Source organism: Hydra vulgaris, chromosome 01 (genome assembly GCF_038396675.1).
Source record: "Hydra vulgaris chromosome 01, alternate assembly HydraT2T_AEP".
Lineage (NCBI taxonomy): Eukaryota > Metazoa > Cnidaria > Hydrozoa > Anthoathecata > Hydridae > Hydra > Hydra vulgaris.
In genome coordinates this window covers 36,163,800-36,183,582 of record NC_088920.1, presented here as the reverse complement: position 1 = coordinate 36,183,582, position 19,783 = coordinate 36,163,800, and the positions used below count along the sequence as shown (strand labels likewise).

At 27.7% G+C, this 19,783-nt stretch overlaps 1 protein-coding gene across 1 annotated transcript; it reads right to left on the bottom strand.

The window, feature by feature from the left end:
• Positions 1-13,332: 13,332 nt before the first annotated feature.
• LOC136074378 (uncharacterized) lies at positions 13,333-18,431 on the bottom strand. Its single transcript, XM_065786686.1, has 2 exons — positions 17,888-18,431; positions 13,333-13,556 (listed from the first exon to the last, which is right to left on the bottom strand). The coding sequence occupies exons 1-2, from the start codon at positions 18,429-18,431 to the stop codon at positions 13,333-13,335; spliced, it is 768 nt and encodes a 255-aa protein (XP_065642758.1).
• Between the last annotated feature and the right edge of the window lie 1,352 nt (positions 18,432-19,783).

Genomic DNA, 19,783 nt, shown 5'->3' with positions numbered 1-19,783 from the left:
CGCGCATATAAACATTTAGTAATTTTTGTATTTATTATTTTATATTATACACAAAATGAAGTTTACTTAAACTTTTTAATAAGTTAAAAGGAGTGTCAACTAAGATTTATAAATGCAAAGAAATTGCATAGACAACAATATAAGTTCTCGTTTATCTGCATGACGAATAAATCAGATTAGTTCGCAGATGTTACGGAAACCGTTTCGGACGAGTGGGAATAATGAAAACGAGGCTTACACATTAACTATTTATGTAATAGTTTATTTGTTGTAATGTTGTTCTAGTTTTTATGATTTTATGTACTTTTTAGTTTGTTGAACCAATATGCTATTAAGGTTTTTTTCATAATGCCTACCGTAAAAGTTTTATTACTTTCCGATTAAATATGTTCAAAGATCTAGTGCCTAAAACTAGCTGTTAATTTGTTTTCATTGTCTGCAACCCTAGCAACCATAGATGTTATAGATATCTATTGACCTTATGACTATTTATATTACAAATAAATGATACACATTTTTAAATATAAATTATATTATCTAAAAATAATGTTAAAATTATATTATAATTATATAATAGATGTAATTGTATTGTAACTATATAATAGAAAATTACTATTACTATATTTATTATTGTTATTTATGTATATGATGTATATTATATAAAAAAATAAATCTCGTCTTTAGGAATCAAGATTTAAATTTTTGACGCAATTCAATCCGCATTGTTTATAGAAGGCTGAATTTTTTTAGTTTGTAAAAACACCAGGTCAGCTTCCTCACGGCGTGATATTCTTAAACCCATTTGATACTTTTCAATGAATTAACTTTATTTTTATCTTATTTTTATTAAATCTTTTTAAGATCTTTATATTAATTTTTACACTCAAAAATTTTTATAAATGTTAGTTTGTCATTTCTTAAAATGTTTATATGTCATCATATATCATAATTATTTGTTATACAGAACATTAAACGTTTAAGTTTACATATAATGTATATATTTTTGTTTAAGAATTATACAAGAAAACGCGAGACAAAATTTTCTCTAAGTATTAGCAAAGTATTTAATTTATTACATACATTATTTCCCAGCTACTATTTGTGTATTAAAACAGAAAAAATGTATACATAACTGTATAAAGTTTCAAAATGATTGTTAGCTCTTCATATTCATTTATTACCGGGGTAGTTACCAAACCTCAAAATATTTTAGTAAACAAATCAATTGACTGTAATCAATTGCTCAAGAAATAAAGAGAAAAAAGAGTTTTTCTTCACAAAGTAAAAAATTGATTTAAACAACTTATTTACATCCAAATAAGTACTCTTTTTATTATTAACCTCAGCACAATTGTGTGCACAACTCTTTAGAAGTTTACCTTATATGACTGGTATTTATTGTTATTGTATTTTTCAGTATTTCTATTTAACAATTTGGGCTTTTTATTTTATTTATATTATATATGGAGACAGATACTTTAATTTAGGATGCACTTATACATGTATATGTATATATATACATACATATATATATATATATATATATATATATATATATATATATGTATATATATATATATAAATATATATATATATATATATATATATATATATATATATACATATATAATATATATATATATATATATATATATATATATATATATATATATATATATATATATATATATATATATATATATATATATATATATATATATATATATATATATATATACACACACACAAACATGAAAATGTATTTACAAAGTGGTTTATGTAATCTTTTAAGAAATGAGATAAATAACTTATTAATCAATTGATAAAAAAAAAATTATTTACCTCATTTTCAATTTGAACTTTACGTTTTATTAACTGATAAAATCTGATAAAATACAAAAAAATTAAAAATTTATTTATAAATAATCCATAACAAAATGTCTACGAGAACATCTTTGTGAAAAGATAAAATGCAAATTTCAAAGTTTCACTTATTATAAAAAAGGGGCTGCAATTTGACTTTATAACACTCGGTTGGTTCTATTGAACAGTTTGTTGGTCAAAATATCATTTTTTATTGGATAAATTTTGGGATACAAATATGGTTAATGAAATTACCTTACAACATCTTAATGACATTACCTAACAATATACTATAATAAAAATTGCATTTGTTTTTAAAAGATCCTAATTTTTTTATATATATACTAAATGTAATTTTAGATTATTACTTGTTGCAGCTGAATAGTATTGCTTAAAGCCTTATAATCTAGGTTCAAATGGAAGGTTTCTGGATAGTAAACTCGCAAAATATTCCCTCAGTTTTAAATTCTCTCTTTGTTAAATCAGCCTGCATAGAAAACGGTGTTTAAACCCGAGCAGTCAACCAACAGCTCGTCTCTATAATGTTATACTGTATATTTATTTTTATTTTTTAAATAATATTTATACCCGGTTTTAAAGTAATGTTGAAATAATAACAGTGGATGTTCTTTACTTTCTTTTTCCGATTTTTCTTCTTCTGATTAGTTATTTACTGATTTTGCATTTTTTTTGTGAGTTGGTTAAAAACAAATAAACAAAAATGTAGAGATTTAATATTTATTAATAACAAAAAAGAGGTTTAAGATAACACGATGACTACTGTGATATGAAAGATATTTTGCACGCGACGCTCTCGCAAAGAGTAAAGCATTAAAAAAACATCTTGGCTTAATATAAACAAAACAATGTAAATAAATAGTAAAAAACAAAACAAAATAAAACGCGTAAATAGTAAAAAAGGAAAAATAAAAGTTTGGTAAAATAAAATGAAATTTAAAAGTTCACCACTTACGTTGGGGTTTATGTAAAGAGGACATCCATAAATTAAGTAAGCAGTTAAACCACTGATTTAGGACACACACCCCTCCTTTCCCTTTAGGCAAAACTATTTTGTGCTTTAAACAAACTCTTCCTCTGCGTACGTACGCATTATTTATAACCCCTTCCGAAACGCATAAATTATGTAAAACATTAAAAATGAAAAAAACTTTTAGTAAGTTTGACAAATCAATGTTACATAACATAATATTGATTTTTCTAAACTCTTGAAATTCTGTATTTTTTTAAATAAGAAAAAAAAAAAGAAATCAAGTTATAGGAGAGATAGAGAACGCGAGATAATCAATCCGCGTAGACACTCTACTTTAAGACACACACACACACACACCTAATACGCATCCATTTTTACGCAGGTTTAAGGAGTAACCCCCTACCTAAACCTGCGTACGTACTTTACGGAAGACCTCAATGTACGTTTAATCTCTATCCTTTACAGATAATTCTTTTCCGAAAAACGCAATTCAAGAAATCCGTAAGATTTCATAGCACTCTTGAGACTGTGTTTAGTTTAATAGATGTAATAAGAAATTTAAACATTTCTGAATAAGATTAAAGTTTTTACAAAAAGTGTATAATAATAACAAGGTAGAGGATAGTTGAGGAAAGGGGCAAGTTGGGCAATTAAAATATCTCAAAAACTACGCATCACATAACATAACATCTAATGGATGAAAGTTTAGGAATTAGAATGTTAACTAAATCCGCAACAAAATATTGTTGGAAAGCAATCGAGTAAGATACACGGGCACTTTTTCTATTTTCGACCGAAAAAGCAAAAAAAAAAAAAAGCTTTGATATTTTTTGCTTAGATGCTTCATAAATTTTTTTTATCAGACATCACTTTAAGTGTTGATATTTTAAAAATTTATCGGACTTTCGATTAAAACTACCCGTTTTTCATAAGTCTTCTTGTTCTCTTTAAAACCTAACCAATGTGTCACCTTGTCTAGTAGAGGTAAGTTGAGCAGCTTTGAAAAAAATAAGTAAAACTGAATTTTCGAACTTTGATAAAAAATAATTGAAGATACATTATTTATATTTATGATATATTTTTAAATTAGTAATTTATAAATAGGGCTTCAAAGTCATGATAATTGTATAAAATAATATTTTTATATTTTATGACGCTTTCTTACTATTTAATTTTTCTCTTCTCGTATTTACGTCATTAAAGTGTATAAAATAAAAAATTTATAAATTAAACACACGCTTACGTTAGTGAAAGTTTTATTGAAGATTCACCAAAGTTTCATACCGTGCATATACATTCATTTGTTGATTGCTCAACTTACCCTACACTATTGCTCAACTTAACCCGCTGGGGCAAGTTGAGCAGCTCCGCAAACTTTAGGCATTATCTTATTAAAAAAATCAAAAATATACCTTTTTTTCTTAACAAATTTTGAGCAGGTTAAATAATCTTTCAAATACTGAAAAATTTTGTAAATCTGACGAAAAATTATGTAAATCATGAGATCTGTTAGATTTAGTAAAAATTGTTTTAAAAACAATTATTATTATTGTAGAGTGTTTTAAAAAAAAAAGATTTTTTATGTGTAAAGATTGCATACAAAGGCGATTTTAGGGGGAAGTTGTGTGGTGTTCCACTTCCACAAAGAAAGCGGTTTTCAAGTTTTCAATTTAGTTGGCTAGTCAGGTATTTGACACAATTCAGTCAAGTGAATTTTATTATTTAAGGGCTTTTTTATTTATTTTTAAGAAACCAAGTCAATACTTTTTAAGGATTTTTCCCCCTCCCCCCCTCCCCCCCCTCCCCCCCCTCCCTCATTTTATTTGTAGAATCGCCTCTGATTGTATATAAAAAATTTTATATATAAAAGATTGCATTTTAAATCATCATGTTACAAATACACTAGCTGTGATAGATAATAATAATTTATCTAAAAATGACATTAGTAAATACATTTGATTTAAATGTTCTGTAAAATAGCAAAAAATTAATTTGCTTGATACTTATAACACACACACACACACACACACACACACACACACACACACACACACACACACACACACACACACACACACACACACACACACACACACACACACACACAAATTGCCCACTTGGCAGTATTGGTTAAAAAATACAGTATTTATTTAAACCATTTTTAAATATATCATAATTCTTTAATTTATTAATTTATAAAGTCAAAAGTGCCCTAGCAAGGTTGTGGCGAGTGAGACTCAAGTCTTGAAAGCATTTATTTAAACACAGCGGAATTTATGACCCCGAAGTCATTAGTTTTTTATTTTTATTGTTAACTTTATTTTTAAATATTTAAGTTTAGGAAAAAATTTTCGTTACTTTTTGGCTTTCATCAATCAATAACGTCTTTAAATCAAGAAAAAATTGTAAAGTACCGTAAATATTCAATCAAGTCTTTTTATATATAATTTTACAGTTTTTAGTTATTTGTCCAATTTAATTGATTGAAAAATGCCCAATCCCCTTATGTCAAGTTTTAAGAGAAATCTCTGGCATTACCATAACTAAATGAGGCGCTTTTATTAAATAAAGCTCTGGCATTAGAGTTAATGACAAATATTTTTTATTATTCAAATAAAGTAGAAATTATTTCAACCTTAATTCATTTAACTTATTTAATTTTAACTTAGCTGGACCAAATCTAACAAAAAATATTCATAGACAAAAAATTCCTTTAAATTTGTATTTCCAAAAATAACGAATCTTAATTCCATTGTAGTATCTTTTGAAGAACTTGAACCAGGAAAAAAATTTTATAGAATTTTTATAAATTTCTGAAACAATTGGCCTGTAGAAATGCTATAGAATTTCTATAGTATTTTCATAGAACGTCTATTAATTTCTATAGAAATTGTTATAAAACTTTAACTATTTCATGTTTTGCAACCCCCTCCCCTTTTTTTCAAAAGGGCCTTTTTTTATAAAAAAAAAAAAATACAAGCTATAGAGGACTTTTTTTTAGAAATTGCCGATTATACCCAACCACTTCGAAACCCGTGTCATCGGCCATGTATTGAGTAATTCATGTGATCGGATCCCTTAATGAAAATGTATTAAACATATACCAACTTAATATATATTTTTTGGATTATGTAAAAATACAAAACGAAACTCTTTTTTTTTAGTTTATACTCGTTATGAAAGTGTGGTATTTTATATTTTTTATAATTAATTTTTTATAAATGGGGATTAAGCACAAGACAAAACATCATTTGAATAAAATATGTTTAAAATGTTTTAACTATTTATCTATACATGGTCATACATACATATTAACTATTGTAATGTTGCCTGGGCAAACAATCATTTATCTTTCCTAAAAAATCTTCATACAAAATAAAAGCAAGCATATCTTTTACTTCACATTATCTCTCTTTAATTCTCGGTAGTGTTTTACTCAAGAGTTTAATAATACCATACTCAAATATGTGTTTTTAGTGTTCGGCTCTTTTAGTGTTCGACTCTTTTTTTATTCAGATACTTAAAAAATAAAAGACAATGTCGAAAAAATACAGAGAAAGCAGGTTACAACAGCATATGCTTTAATCAAAAAGGTAACATATTGAGAAAAAAAAGGGCAACCCAATTGCGTTTAAAAGTTGTTGAAACTTTTGGTAAATACAAACATGGTCAAAAATCGTTTAAAAATCAGCAAAGGTTGGCATTTCATCTTAAAGTTATTTACAGCATATGTAAAGTAGATTAGGTAAGTACAAGAAGTTCGTAAAACTTCAGAATCACAAAACATAAACATCAAAGTAAAGTGCTTTAAAATAACAAGGTTCTTGTCAGCAGTAAAAGACATATATTAGTATTGGTAAGACCTGTTGTTTTTAGAGTGTTTAACGTTTATCATAATAAGGCAAACCAAGAAAGTATTGTAGCGCCTTTTAATGTAGCACAATGTCAGATTAGAGTGAGATGGCTTAAAAAAAAAAATCTTTGAAGCTCCAATCAGATTAAAAGCTTAAAAATGACCAGGGGGTCAAATACATTTGAGCAAATTCAAGTAAGAATACACTAATTCTAGATTTTCAAATACAAATTCAAATTAAAATATTGGCATTTTCTAAATACAAATATTTGTACTTTAGTTTAAGAAAATATACAAAGAATTTTTAAAGACTAAAAAATGGTCTAAATAAAAGAATAAAAATAAGTCTTTCAACAAATATCCCTTTAAAAGTAACTTTAAATTTATTTTAGTGTTAAAAATGAAAAAAACAAACAACGAACCTCTTGGTATTTCTCATAAAAACACTGGTTATCCTAGTTTATGGTTATATATGAGTATATTATGAGTATATTTATTTAATCAAATACAATACGAATACAAATACGCCAAATTAGCCACTATTTTACCAAATGTAAATACAAATACGTATTTGATCCCAATCCTGATAATGATAATTTCTCTTAACTTGCTTATGGTAAGGAAACTTACAAGTATATTTCCGATGATGCCAAGACTTGACAGATAATACATTGATCTCACAAACGGCTTTAGGATTAAAAAATTAGCATTTATCCTTTTAAAGATAGTTTTGGATAAAGAGCAACCAAAACTTGCCATTATTTCCAAAAACTTGAAAAAAACGTGTAATGAAAAATAAAAGTTTAGGATGGTAGAAAGTTTACGTTTAAAAAAATATATATATGCTTACTTTTAAACAGATGCTTGATTAGACCAAAACATAAGTTCTGACGTAATGAAACATTCCTGCTTATGTCAAAGAACAAAAACGTGATGTGTTATTTTATGAACAACTGTAAGGGACAGATACAGATTTTTTAACATGCTGAGACATATGTGGTTGTTATCAGGGTTTCACTTCCGCTTTAGTCTTTAGATATAGCCCTCTATTATTTTCTCATTGTATTAGTCTAGGAACCTCTGCCTTTTTTACAACTTTATGAAATCTTGGTTTTAAACTCGCCCAGGTAAGCGTCCAGCAGATGACTTTCAAAAGACATTCCGCATCTCATAGTAACAAAGCCCTTTACCAGATTTTCACTAATTGGCCGTAATTTTTAGCTCTGTGGTTGCTTAAATGCCATTTACAACAGTTCCATACTTTTCTCTAAATAATGCTGAGCTTTTGAGAAAAAAATTGTTTGTTTGAACACTTCCTTTATCTGAGGACCAACAAAAATTCCTCTTTTTTTTTTTGGCCGTAGATAACTTTAGAAAAAACTTTAAAAGCTCTAAAAACTCTAAAACTTAAATGCTAATGATTCTTGGTTAAAGTTGTTTCATCGAGTCCATTTTATTTTGCCGTAGTAACACGAGCAAAATTTTTTGATCAACAAGTGGCTTCCCCATGAAGTTTTGAGAACTTCATGAAGTTCACATGAACTTCAAGTTCTGTTTTTTCTAAGACACCCAAAAGGCACAAAAAGCATTAAAATTTAATAAGTTTTCCCTAGAAATCAAGCAAGAAAGCCCCCATCTTGAAGTATACAACATCCAAAAAGTATTTGTTGGGCTGCAGAGCATTTTTGAACAAGAGTACTCTTCTTTTAAATAGACTAGATGGATTAGGAATAACTTTGGCAGCTTATTTCCATTGTGTAGAAATATTTAAACTACGGGAAGAGCTGTCAATAAAAAGCCACTAGTTCATGGCTTCAAATAATATCTGAATTACTTTCTACAGCCCTAGTTCCAAAATCACGCCAAAAGCAAAGGTCAGCTCTATCAATAAAAAAGCCTTAAATTGGTTCTTGTCAACTTCTCTGATTTGTAGCTTGCACCATTTCTTAAACCAAGTTTTACAGCTTTATTCTGAAAATGAATAACTCTGCATTGGATAAGTCAGACCCATACCCCTAACTGTGTTATTTTCTTTTTAAAGTAAATGAATAGGAAGTAATTTTAGATGCGCAGTTTAACTCGTCAGTATTAACAAACTCCTCAGCATCAAATTCCTTAGCATTAAATTCCTTTATCAAATTCCTTGGCATCGAACTTCACTTCATTATAATGATTGTCTCATATTTTATCTAGATTATTTGACATAAACACAAAATATTTTCATCAGTACTAGCTCAGAAGTACTCCTACCCAATTTTTAGGTTTGTTTTAAGTACCATAAAATAGCAAGACAAAGAGTTTTTACAAACCCAAACCTTTAACTACTTAGCATTTTACGTAACTTTCAGGGCATAAGTAATACTAAAAAAAATGTTACATGCAGGAACAAAAAATTATTGTTTTTTCGTTACATTGTGTAATCATTCAGATTGATGGTTCATGATAAATCCTACATCAGAAAAGCAGCAAGTTATTATTACACTTTCGGAAGGATGTAAGTGTAAAGTTTTAAGCTTTTCTTAGCATAATAAGCATAGTAGAAATGTAGTAGATATATGCATGATATGCATAAATGCTGGACAATGAGTGGGTACTTAATCACTTTTGATGACTCAAAGAATTTTTTATCAAACCAGAAAGGTTTGATAAACACAATGTGGTCTTAAGGTATTTTCTAGGGAATTTGTAATGTTAAGCTTGCTCTTTTAATTTCCAATTTATATTACCAAGCATGTGTATTACAATGCAGACAACAAAAGCATTATTAAGTTGTTTTGAAAAAAAATGGAGTTGCCCACTTTGCATATTAGGGTATCAACCGAACTTACGTAATTTTTCCTATGCTGATAAAAAAAAGCATTTCAAAAAATTAAAAAAATTAAGTGTACAATTTGTAATAAGTATATTATCTCTCTAAAATATATTAAATAAAAAAGCAATATTTTAGAGAGATTTATATTAAATATAAATCTCTCTAAAATATTGTAAATCATAAGCGTGCGAATCTGAAAAAACATCCAGGTCGAGTGCAAAATTTCACTTTGAGAAGGAAAATGAAATTTAATATATAAATATACAAAATATTTAATATGAAATATTATTGGTACTATATACAGAGGCGATTCTAAGAATAAAATGATGGGAGAGGGGGGAGGGGAGTGATGGTGGTGGTTCCTTAAAAAGTACCAACTTCCTTTTTAAAAAAAAAAAAAAGGTCCTCAAAACTTAAATTTACTCAACTGAGTTGTGTCAAATACTAGACTAGCCGACTAAATTTGTAAAAAAAAACCAACTATAACTTAAAAATCGTTTTCTTTGAGGGTGGTGGAACATTTTATTAAACAATTCAATATACATTTCACAAGAATTAAATATAATTTTACATTAAGAAAAGATTGATAACGAAGCATAAAGTAGATGTTACCACCGCAAAAAATAATTAAAATATCTTATTGAAAAAATGTATATTTTTAAATTAGGTTTTAAAACATTGCTGTTGGATTAACTTTTGGTGTGTTTGTTTTTCTAATGATATTACCTTTCATGGAACTTTTTTCTAATATATTTTTTGTCAGCATATGTGTGAAACATTAAAAAATAACTTTTAAAATACATGAAATGTGTAAAATACTTAAACAGTGCTTATTTCATTTGAAATACAAAATATTTTAATACATGAGGGAATAAAGTTTTGTTACGCTGTGATATTGTTCAAAGATTTTCTAAAATTAAAAACCTACTTCCTTTATTTACTGTATGAACTATTTAATAATCTCTTAACGCATTTTAATTTATTTTAAGGCATGATAACTCGTGAAAATGCTTCCTAATTCAGTTATAATGAATGAAAAGCTATTACTTACAGAATTCAATCATCAACGTTTTAAATAGGGTCATAAACCAATGATTTAATTCTTCTATATTCAGTAAAATCTAGCGAAACTTTTATTGTCTAAAATCATTGTCTTACACAATTATGTCTCAAACATACAAAACGATTAATTAAAACTGTTTTTAAGTTATAAATTCATTTAAAATTAGTATTTATTCAAAATATTCTGTAGTATTAAGTTTTCGCCAATGTGTGCGTTCAATAACAAATAAATATAAATAATGAAAATATGTTTTTACAAAAACTTTCGAATAGACAATATTAAAATAAGATGTTAAAATTTTCCGTTTCTACTGATATACCAAAGTTTTTTTCTATATTTCGACCGAAGTGTAAAGCATTCACTATTCAGACTTTTTTTCAAATTTCTGTCCAAGACGCTTGCTTAAAGCTGGAAAGTTCTCTCACAACTCTCACCAACCCTCGTTATACTCCAAAAAATCACTGCACTTACTGTCACACATGTCAAAAAATTACTTACAATTGTATGCAAGTTGTACTGAACAGTTCAGTACAACTTGCATACAATTGTAAGTTCAGTCTGAACTCCACTAAGTGTCCTCTGGTCTCAACGTCAATGCATAGGTCTGTAGTAATTGTCCTGATGGGATACCCTGAGAAAATTTCTTTTGGGATAACTCTAAGGCGTTTGGAAATCTCTAAGGCGTTCACTGCTCAGTGTAACTTCACTAAAATGAATTGCATTTACAAAAAGAAAATCTAAATGGAAAATCAGCTTAATATAACAAAGTTTGTTCTCCGTTTTTAACCATGATATAACAATGTTTGTTTTGCATTTTAACTCTATTTGAATATAGCAACTTTGTACTAAACTTAGATTTAAATCATTATCGTTGTTTTCGTAACTTTATTAACTTTATTAACTTATTTTTTATGGTATAAAACGTACGACTTGTACGTATATATCAGAATACGTATTTGTATTGTAATTTGACAAATTGACATTTTGTAATTACTTTGAAGTGTACATACTTTGTTACAAATAGACAAGCTTAATTAACTGACAATTATAAAATTGCTTTAATGTCAATAAATTACGTTTGATTCATCTTTAAAGCCAAAAGAAACCCGAAGTAATAACACAATTTTTGCCAAAATTGAAACTTATTTCGATGAAAAAATTTAAATTATTTTTAAATTTATTTATTTCACCGATAGGTTTATTTTGAAAATATTATGTATTTATTTTTACTAGATTTCTTTTTCTCGTCGAGAGTTTCGACGTTATATTATAAAGTTATCAATATTATCAGAATTAATACTAATTTTCGAATGAATTAACGTTTCTAATTCATTTTAAATGTTCTCCTGACATTTCAAGTCGTTAAACCAAGTCTGGTAACACTCATTTTGACAGATATGTTGATCTTGAACTTGAAATTAAAATATTTTAATTTAAATTAATAAATTTTTTGGCAAAGAAGCCATGATAAAATGGAATTCATAATAATAGTCATGAAAAAATAACATTGAACTGAACTTGCAAAGGGAGATCAATAAAAATAGATTTTTTCCTAAAAAACAAGTTCTACCTAATTTTATTTTGGGAATAAAAGTTTTTGAAATTGTTGTATTAACAGTACTGTTCAAATTATTGCGATAATTGACAAAAAACCTGGTTTTTACACTAAAAACTGGTTTTTATTCCTCGTATTCAATATATAAGCCCAAACTTAGCAAACATACATGTACTGCATACAATTTATTCATTGCTCATATGTTTTCAGTATTTGCCTGCACAACCCTTGGCTTTTATAAGCGCTGCAATTCTATTCGGCATACTTGCATAGTATTTGGAAATTAACTGTGTGATATCCGGATTGTGATACCATACATGATTAATGCGTTCAATTAGGTCACGTTTGTTAGTGGTGGTGACCTCGTTTACTCTGTCTTTCAGATTGTGTCATATCCCTTCAATTGGGTTCATATCTACATGCCGGCCAGGGCAACACTTCCATACCGTAGTCAACAAAGTAATCCTTGATAATGTTTGCTGTTTGGCAGGGTGCCCCATCTTGCATGTAAATGCAGTTCCCATCAGGAAATCAGTCCTCTAGTTGAGGAATCAGACAAGTTCTCATCACTTTCTTGTACTGTTTTGCATTCATCATGCCATCTACAATGTATAGACGTCCAGGTCCTTTGAAAGATTTCACGCTCCAAACCATGACTTTAGTCGGATGTTTAACCTTCTACGCCAGACACTGTGGAAGAAACTCTTCTCCTGGTCTTCTTCTTACATAGCGGCAATCGTTGTCTATTTCCAGTTTTGATTCATCCGAAAAACATACCTTAAACACACACATATAAAGTGAATTACACAGACTACTATTATAGGCTTACAACTGTTAAAATTATTCTCATTCTAGTAATTTAAATTTATAGTTAAGTTAAATTTCATTTAATTTGTTTGTCGCTAATCAAATGTAAAAATTATTTTGCTGGACAGTATGGAAGTACATTTTGACAACTCACCATTTTCCAGTCCTCCGCTGTCCACGTGGCAAATTGTTTGGCCCATAATAATCTTTTTTTCATCATTGCAGCGGTCAATTTCGGTTTCTTTCTTAGTCGGTATGCCCTAAAACCAGCTTCAATTAATCTTCTTCGCACTGTGCTGCTACTCATCTGAACACCTAAAGTGTTCGTTTCAACCATCAATCTGCGTGATGCCATCTTGCGGTTAGATTTAGAGAGTCTCGCCAAAGCTCAATCATCTTGTTGTGATGATATCCGCTTTCTTCCGCATTTTCCTTTACGTTTTGGAGTACCAGTTGAGCCATGCTGCATGTTCTTTTTTATGCTTGACACGATGCTCTGAGTCACACCACATTTTAAAGCTATCTGACATTGAGTAAGCTCTGTATTCCTCAAGAGAACTTTAATCTGACCCCTTTTACGGGGAGATAAATCTTTTTTTTTCCCCACTGCTACTAAAGTAAATAAATAAAACAATTATCAAGTCATTTCTGGTAGTCTAATTTCTTGCAAAATAATCCCTGCCTAATTGCAAATAATTGAATATTCATAACTAAGAACATTACTAACGTATTTCTTAAATTTTCAAAGTACAAATCTAACATGCAGGCACTAAAATCTCACAGTAATGCCCCAGGTATGATATTAATCATAATACTTATTTACTATAATGCATTCTAATGACAAAAAGTACAAGTAAAGTTTGATTTAAAAATTTTTCTCAATTATTGTAATAATTTGAACAGTACTGTATATACTGTTTCAAAAAGAAACTATTGAATCTACACAGTAATGGGCACCACCTTAAACTTGAAGCCATACTTGAAGACTACTATTTCGTAAAGGATAATCTAATCGAAGTAACTTATGAGGGATTCCTAACTATAGTAGATAGAGATGTTTTATGTTGCCGATGCTGTTATTGAGCACTCGAAAACGTCATGACAGGGTCATGAAAGAATCCTATCCTGTCATTTTTAATCATTTGTCTGACCAGTTTCTAGAATAAAATATCTTTAAAGTTGTTGCTAGATGAAGTTGAAGAACTGATGATCCTGATGTTCCTGATGACCCTGAAACTCAACCTTACTTTGATTTAAAAGAAGAAGTAATTAGTTTTATTTATTTTCAAAATTGACTTTAAAATTTTAATTTAAGTTTAAATGAGTTTATTTTAGTTTTGCTTTGTTTTCATTTTACTCAAGTATAAAAAGAAGAATTTAGTTTTCCTCGTACCGGAAATAAAATTTTACATTTTACATTTTATGATTAAGGGCGCACAAATTTAATTGTTTTTTAAAATTATCTTAAAAACTTTATTTAATTTTTAAGTTTCTGACGAGAATGGAAGAGAAAAAAACCCTGCTGCTCAATTGTTTGCTATTGCTATTATTGAGCAATTGCAATAGTTCTATCTACAATATTGATTAGTGTTCGTTGTTTTTTAGGTCTTGAAAAACATTTTAAAACGACTATGTTTAATATTGTTTTGATTTTAAGATATTCTGTCAATGAAATAAGATCTTCTTGAACAGTTCCAAATTAACACTGAGTTTCACTCATTTTTCAGATCAATTGATGTAATATTTTAAGAATTGTCGATTTAAATTTATTAATTAAATGATTTGAAATTATGAATTGATTATTTTACAACATTAATTTTATCTAAGATATAAATTTGTACAGTGGGCAGCAAAATATTATTAGTTACAGTTCGTTTTTTCACAAAAACTGTAATTTTTTATTTTTTTTTAATTTAATTTTATTTCGTCATTAAAAAAAGATGCCGTTTTAAATAAATAAAATTTACATGACCGGGGCTAAAAGAAGACAATATTTGTCTTATCACTACGTCCCAACGTGCTTTCATCAGCAAGCGTGTACAATCATTAAAACGTAAACATAAAATTACTTTGTACCATATAAAAAATAAATACAAATTTTACAAGTATGTTAAGATCAATAACTAATCTATAATCAAAAGAAAATCGTAAAAAATAAGATAAAAAATTATAATAATAATAATAATTACACCTAAAATTTAAAAATAAGTTAATAGAAGAATTTAAGGAAAATTAAAATTAAAGATCAGTTAATAAGATAGTTGTTAATAGAAAAAAAAAAAAAAATTAAAAAAAAAAAAAAAAGAAGACGAAAAAAAGAATCTTAAAAAGAATTTAATTCATAAACATCGTTAAGAAGGTTTTGTTTGAACTTTTGTTTGAATAAAGAAAGTGAAGAACAATTTTTCAGCTGGTTATTTAACAAAGTATTCCATAATTTAGGACCTCTAATGGCAATAGAAAATTTACTAACCAAATAGTGCATTTTAGGTTGCTCATAATTTTAATTTAAAAATCTTGTAGGGTACTCATCGTTAATTTTATTGAAAAGTGTACTAAACGTTATAAGAGTTACTTTAATATGAAATTTGTACATAAATATAAGAATTTGATAAAGGTTCAACTGAAAAACATTAAGTATGTGATGGTTTTTAAATAGTTCTTTAAAATGTGTAATACGACCTGCACCTGAAATAATTCTGACAGTGTGTTTTTGTCTACTAAGCAATTTACTTTAACTTTACTTACATTAGAGCTGCACCATGCAATATTTGCATGTTTATATAACAATGTATGAGGGAGAAATATAAGATTTTAAACAGTTTTGGTTTAATAATTGCTAAGCTTTGTATAGAATATTTTTTGAAATTTTATCTTGTAACGTTCTTATGTGTTCTCTCCATGTCAGGATTTCGTCAAGTATCACTCCTAAAAACTTTAATGATGACTCTCTAATTATTTTAGAGTTACCAATATAAAGATCAGGAAGTTTTAATGGAATATTTTCTTTATCGTGAATTCTATGAAAAAACTATGCTTAGTTTCTTTTAAGTTTAAGGACAATTTGTTTGCCTTAAACCATTCCGCTTGATTTAAAAATTCCTTGTTTACTATTTTAAAGAAAAATGGTTGAGATCTCCATTAGAATAAAATAAATTCGTGTCATCTGCAAATAAAAATGAATTTAAAATGTTTGAAAACTTATGGAAGTTGTTTACATAAATAAGGAATAACAGTGGACCCTGAATTGAGCCTTGGGGAACACCGCAAGTTATAGTCAAGTAATCAGTTTTTCCATCCTTGTGTGCTATGTATTGTTTTCTATTGCTTAGATAACTTTTGAGCCATTCTAAATATGTGCTTTTAATTCCATAACTTTCAAGTTTTTTTATAAGAATGCTATGGTCTACTGTATCAAAGGCTTTGCTAAGATCTGTAAAAACTACGAGGGTAAACTTACTTTCGTCAAATTTTTAATTTTTTTTATTTTTTTTATTTTGCTCGTTTACATTTGTCGAATTTTACGAACTAACAAACAAGGCATCTGAAAGAAGATCATAATGATCTTATCATCAGAACCTTTTACAGCTTTGACATTTTACAGCAAAACAAAAATGAATAAAAAAATTTCAATAAGCAGTGTAAATAAATCTGACGATGCTATATAAATAAAATAAAATTTCGTGTAAATAAATCTGACGTTACTATATATAGAATCTATATTATTTATATATAAGATAAAACAAAAATTAAAACGTTTCATAAAGCGTATTTTACAATAAAATAAAAGTTCTGAACAAAGATTACAAAGTATCAATTAGAAGTACTTGACTACGTCATCAATAGACAAAATAAAATTTTTCAGTTTATATTTGAAAGTGGGATAAGTGTGAAATATATCAAAATATGACAAAACAATCTTATTCCAAAGATACGGTGCGCGATAAGCAATACAAAACTCATTAAACTTGGTTCGACAAAAAGGTTCATATATGAGAAAATTATTTCTAAGTGTATATTTATTTATTGGTTTTTCACAAAAGAGATCTTTAAAGACAGATAAGGATAAGTCATTTTCCCACAAATACATAAAGCATAAGACATTAAACACATTAAGCTCATATATATTGAGAATTTTCATTTCAATAAAAAAAGATTTGGAATGAGTGTATCGATCCGCAAAATTAATTAAACGGATCGCATGCTTCTTGCGGCGGTAAAGACATTGTAACTTACTTTTTTCTGTGCTTCCCCATACAATATTTGCATAATTTAAATAACTATGTATAAATGAGTAGTAGAGTTGAGTTAAACTTTTTTTACTTAAATATGTTCTGGATTTATATAAAATTCCAATGCTTTTGGAAATTTTTGTGCTAATATAGTCAATATGTGCTTTCCATGTGATGTTTTCATCAAGAAAAACACCCAAAAACTTTGTGACATAGTGTCTTTTTATCTCAGTATCATCAATAATAATTTTGGGCAAATTTGGGGGTAAATAACCTTTTTTGAGACAGGATGGAACAGAATCCATTTTGTTTTGTTACTGTTTAGAGTTAGTTTATTGCATTTGAACCAATTGGATATATTTTTAAGTTGCTCGTTCATGCTAGAGAAGAGTTTGTAAATATCATTATTGGAAAGAAATAAGTTGGTATCATCAGCAAACATGATATTCATTAAATTTGAGGCTTTATTTAGGTCGTTTATATAAATCAAGAACAACAGGGGTCCCAAAATGGAGCCTTGGGGAATGCCACATGAAATATTTAGAAACTCATTAGAATAATAATTATTACTAAAAACAAACTGTTTACGGTTTGATAAATAACTTCTGAACCATTTTATGACTTTGTAATTTACTCCATAGTATTTCAGTTTTTGTATCAAAATTTGATGATCGACAGTATCGAATGCTTTCGATAGGACGATAAAAACACCTAAAGTATATTTAGATTTTTCAAAAGAATTTGAAATTTCACGTACAAATTGGATAACTGCATGTTCCGTAGAATTGCTAATTTTAAAACCAAATTGGTTGACGTATAACAAATTATTAGAAAGAAAATAATTTTTCATAATGCGTTCTAGTATTTTTGAAAATGTGCATAGGACGGAAATAGGACGATAATTACTGATATTTTTTTGATCTCCCTCTTTTAAAATAGGGGTAACTTTTGCAATTTTTAATCGGTTAGGAAATACTCCTTGATGGATAGATGCGCCATATACTTTAAAAAGAATATCTTTTAATTGTTCAAAATATTCTATAACTATATTACTTTCAAATTCTTGAAAAGATAGTTTTGAGTATATTTCGTTGGAACCATTGTAATTATCCATCTGTACTAAAAAATCGTTAAACTTTGCTTTGGTAAAAGGAATTTTATTTGCTAGTTTAGGACCGATGTCAATAAAAAGTTTGTTAAACTCATGAGCTATATCTCTTGGATCACATATACGTTTGTTATCAACAATAATCATCTGGGGGAGAGAACCTGAGCATTTCTTTTGTCTACCACTAATTTTGTTCTTTACTTGTCAAATGCGTCTTGAGTTATTTTTGAATTTATCAAGAAGTTTTGAGTCGTAATTTTTTTTCAAGTTTATACGAACTTTTTCAAATAGATATTTGTAATCTTTATATATTTTCTCATTTGAAGATGATTTTGTTTTGAGGTATTTTATATACAGCTTCTGTTTTATCTTGGATAATTTTTTAAATCCTTTTGTTACCCAAGGATTGTTTATATTTTTTGGAGTTATTGTTCTTTCAATAATAGGGAAGTTTGCATCATATACGGAGTAAAAGGTTTCAAAAAAATTGTCGTAAATTTTGTCTGCACTGTCATTGAAGTTAATATGCTTTCAGTGCAGTAACGATAATTGGTTTTTAAACTGGTTTATATTAGTATGGTTAAAAGTGCGTGTTTTAATTTTGATTGATTTATTTTTATTTTCATATTTTGAATTATGGTCATATCAGATTTTAGGATACCCGTTTGAATATCATTTTTGAATATATCTATTGTAATGATATTATCAATCAAAGATGCCGAGTTTTTTGTAACTCTGGTCGGCCTATTTATTAAAGGAATTGCACCCGTTTCAAAAAAGGAGTCATAAAAGTTTTTAATTTTGTTATCTTCATTATACAGAAGACAATTCATACTTAGGTCCCCAATAATGAAACTCTTTTTTTTTTCTTTAATACCTTTTCTAAAAATACTTTGTTCAAAAAAAATGCTCAAGTTCTCGCTCACGCCGTCAGGTGGTCGATAACAACAGCCTAATAAAATGTTTTGTGATTGATTGTTTATAATTTCTATAGTTAAATTTCTTTATCGCCATCAGAAGCACTTAAATCATTCCTAACGTAATAAAAAATATTTTCATTCACATAAATAAGGACTCCTCCGCCGCGTTTATTTACTTGTTTTATGAGCGAAATTAATTTAAAATGTGGAATATTAAATTTAGAATTATTATCTAAGTCATTCGAAATCCACGTTTCAGTTAAACAAACTATATTAAATCGATTTTTTGTTTCATCTAACAAGTTAAGAAGTTTTTCAAAATTGTTATTAAGACTTCGAATATTTACGTGTAGAATTTTAATAATTTTATTTAAATTTTTGTCATAAACATTTTTAAAAAGAAACCCTTCTAATTCACATGGATAGTGATATAAGCAATCCGAGCAATTTTTTATATTAGGGTTTACATTTTCATCAGAATTCAATTCAGTAAAGTTAAATCTTATAAATTCAAAATCACTTATTCCAGCCATTTTTATAATTATTTTTTAATTTATCAGATCATTCATTTTAGAAAAG

What these genes read in the sequence shown, in the direction of transcription:
- LOC136074378 (XM_065786686.1), bottom strand. Translation starts at nt 18,431, where the DNA reads ATGATTATTGTTGATAACAAACGTATATGTGATCCAAGAGATATAGCT. An exon ending in AAAATCTAAATATACTTTAG is followed by an intron (nt 13,557 to 17,887) that starts GTGTTTTTATCG and finishes TATTTACTTTAG; the next exon opens with TAGCAGTGGGGAAAAAAAAA.